The 3,627-nt window shown below is 36.2% G+C and overlaps 1 protein-coding gene across 2 annotated transcripts in view; it reads left to right on the top strand.

The window, feature by feature from the left end:
- The window catches only part of SCFD1 (sec1 family domain containing 1), a 94,642-nt gene that overhangs the window by 68,716 nt on the left and 22,299 nt on the right, over nt 1-3,627 (top strand). For both annotated transcript variants that reach the window (XM_019654285.1, XM_019654286.1), the window contains 2 exons: nt 466-528; nt 2,209-2,284. In XM_019654285.1, coding sequence (XP_019509830.1) covers nt 466-528; nt 2,209-2,284 — 139 coding nt within the window. The remainder of the gene's footprint in view (nt 1-465; nt 529-2,208; nt 2,285-3,627) is intronic.

The following is a 3,627-nucleotide window of genomic DNA, read 5'->3' as shown; positions in this document are numbered from 1 at the left end:
CCCCCTGGGCCCCACCCCCCAAAGGACAGTGTGAACAAAGGCATGTCTCTGGGAATGAGGGAGTATGGAAAATGGGGAACAGTGAAGAGAATAAATGTAAACATACCTGATGGTTGTTTTAAGGGCAACAAATCTTGTTTAATGTTAATGATTGGATTGAAGAAAAGGAAAAGAAAAATCATGAAGTTTGGAAAATTAATAAATTTAGAGAATCTCAGTGTTTCAGTACTAATTGTACTGTACTTGGGCATTATTTTACATGGTTAAAAATTATATAATCTAGGTTTATATAATGGTTTCTGTGCTAATTGTACTGAGACATTGTGTTATATTAGTTCAAAAATTATTTTTCATTTCAGAAAATGTCTGCATAGTAAAAGTTAAAGTTAGTCAATAGACAGTTTAATACCATGATACTGAATGTATCTCTTGTCAGCTTTAAAATAAAATTTTCTTATTTCCTAGGGCTTTTGCCAAGATGGCCTCAGCTCCTGCCAGCTATGGGAACACTACCGCTAAACCAATGGGGTAAATATTTTCAAATAATTCTGATCGGATAAATCCAGGCCATAATTAGATTTTCATGCCTTAAAAACACACTGTCTGACACTTTGAATGCAGAATATTTTCATTGTGATGCAGAATAAAAGTCAACATCCCTTTGGCTTCCTTGGTTTAGATTCTTGTTTTAAAATGTCTTTTAATATATTTTACATGAAATGAGCTATTGGCTACTTTTGCTTCTTAAAATATTGCATTTTTCATTTGCAGAAGATATATGAAGGTTAAAGCTATTTTTACATCAGTGTTGATAACTAATATAGATTTGAAGTGAGGCACTCGAGACCTAGCTTCACAATAGACCTGGGCATACTTGCTAAATAATAGGAAGTCCTCAGCTGGTATGACTTCTGACTCCAGAGAACCCTGTAGAGTAGGATGATTTCAAAGGAGCTGAACAAGGTAATTCTAACTACTCTTTTCCATAGCGTACCAATTTTAAACTTTATAGTTTAGAACAAAAGAGTAAGGCCCAGAGGAAAATAGGTTTATCCTAGCCCACCCTGAGCTGCCAGTTTTAATGAAACAGTTTCCAAACACAAAAGCACTTGGCCAAAGGCAGGACCTGGTAAGTGCTTGACAGAATGAATCCAGCTGGCCTCACCTTCAGGCATTGCTTGCAGGTTATAACCTACTCCCTCAGAGTTGCTTGGTGCCAGAGAATTGCCTGAGGATTACTTTCTGTTGTTTCTGTTAAACAAAGGATTTTCATCTTGTCCATCCCTTCATTTCCGAGGGCAGCAGGGACAAGATATGGAAAAGGAAATTACATTGGAAAATGACTTTGATATATGTAATAAATAGACTATCCAGTTTTATGTCTTAAAATCTTATTGAATATTAAAAGCCTTTTAGATTTCTCATGGATTTTGTAGTTGATAATTTTGATAAAATGTGTTACAAGAAAATCTTGATTAATTTAAAGGCTGTCTAGCTTTCTGATATCATAATACAGGATTACCAACCTGTCTTACAAAGCATCCTTTGATCCCAAGTGAGAGACTCTTTTAGCCACAAATATAAATCTAACGTGGCAACTCATTTATTGGTGCTGTTTTTGATGTTAAAAATTTAGACAAATATTCTTCGAAGTTGAGGTAAAATTCACTATGTGTGTTTTTGTCTCACGTCTTTATATGATAAATTTTATGTATAGTGGGGGAGACAGTACACAATGCCAGTCTGTATCTAGCTGCCATGATAAAGAAAATAGAGTAACTTTTGACCTCCTCATTATACTTATAGGCATATGTATTTTCAATATCTTAGTGTGTTTTGAATTCCTAAAGCAACTTAATTTACTATCTGTAATTTTGTTGTTTTAGCATTGAGGCAATCAGGAAAGAAGCAGTTCTCTTCAAATAATAATTTGCCTAAAAACCATAAGGCTAAGCAATTAAAATACTTATTTTAAGGGCAGCTCTTTGTTTTTACATTTTATTAATAATTATTGACTAGTCCGAGTATTTTATTACTTTTTTATTGATAAAATTGCAACGGTGGAAATTTTCAGGTCACTTCTGTTTAGTGAAAACAAAGATGGTAGGTACAGAGGACATGAGCATGTGGTATGTAATCAGGCAAATATATTATCTATAACATGTTGGAGAGATAATTTATACTTACTGTACTTTCTTCTCTCTCTAGTCTCTTATCACGAGTCATGAATACAGGATCACAGTTTGTGATGGAAGGAGTGAAGAACCTGGTATTGAAACAGCAAGTACGTGCCCTTGTTAGAATACATACTGGTAACTTTTGAGCATAAATGCTGACAAGTTGATTGCTCAACTAGAGCAACTTCTAGATACATTCAAGTTATAAATATTAGGAATAAAATAAAATCAAGGGTCTCTTTTTTTAGGTATATTTAAGAATATGAGGGTAATTTTACGTGTGTAGTTCAGAGCTCTGTCATTGCTTTTTTTTTTTTTTAATTTGCTCATTCGAACTTGATGACACTTTTATTTTCCTTTGACTACCATCAGATTTGTGAAAGTGCATTAATTGGGGAAAAAAAATGAACTAAACCTATCTAGAATAATGAACTGCTACATAATGCATCTGACTTAAGTTTTAATATATAGTAACAGAATAAGCTAATGAACTTCATACTCTAAAGGCCTGTGTAAATTAGAATAAATAAAACATTTTAAGGGCCGGCCGAGTGGCTTTTTGGTTGGCTTGGGAGCACCAGCTCTGAGCAGCAGGGCCCTGGTTCAGATCCCACATGAGGGCCAGTGACCCTGCACCCTCTTCAGCTAAGATGGTGAACAACAGCTCGACCTGGAGCTGGGCTGTCATGAGTTGCCAGCGATGGCATAGGATGCAGTGGGCTGCCATAAGCTACCATGAGTGGCTGGCAGCTGGCGTGAGCTGCCGTGAGCCGCCGTGAGAGGCTGCCTCACCCAGGAAGAGCGCAATGATAATACCATGGGCCAGTGAAGCGATGTCCTCCACAACTAGACTGAAGAACAAAAGGACAGCAAATTGTCTGTTCCCCTTCCCCGATTCCCCAGCGCTGTTCCTCTCCCCTAATTCTCCAATTTAAAAAAAAACAAAACGAAAACATTTTAAGTAGAATTTATGTTTTGGGATATTGAAACTATAACTTGATTTCACACTTCCTTAGTTTTACACATAGGACATTTTTAAATGATTTTTGTATTTCTGTTGTTTTTTGTTATTCTCATATAGAGATACTCTGCTTCAAAGAGTCATCATTAATTGATTTGATTGTTTTCAAACAATTTGTTTACTTTCTATTACGGAAATTTTCAAATGTACATTAGTATATCAGACTCTCCTGACCCCTTCTCCGAGCTCCCTTCTTATTTTATCTTCCTCACATATTGTTTGTTTATGTTTACTGGGATATTTTAAGGCAAGTCTGAGACATAGTATTTCACACATAAATATTTCCATTTATAATGAGAAGCCTTGTAAAGACCAAATTAAGAAAAGAGAGGAAGTGGGCCGGCCGAGTGGTGCGATGGTTAAGAACTCGCTTGGGATGCCAGAGGGCCCCGGTTCGGATCCCACATATGAGGGCCAGTGACACTGCCC

Source organism: Hipposideros armiger, unplaced genomic scaffold (assembly GCF_001890085.2).
Source record: "Hipposideros armiger isolate ML-2016 unplaced genomic scaffold, ASM189008v1 scaffold_218, whole genome shotgun sequence".
In the NCBI taxonomy this organism is placed as follows: Eukaryota; Metazoa; Chordata; class Mammalia; order Chiroptera; family Hipposideridae; genus Hipposideros; species Hipposideros armiger.
This window is presented reverse-complemented; position numbering and strand designations above follow the sequence as displayed.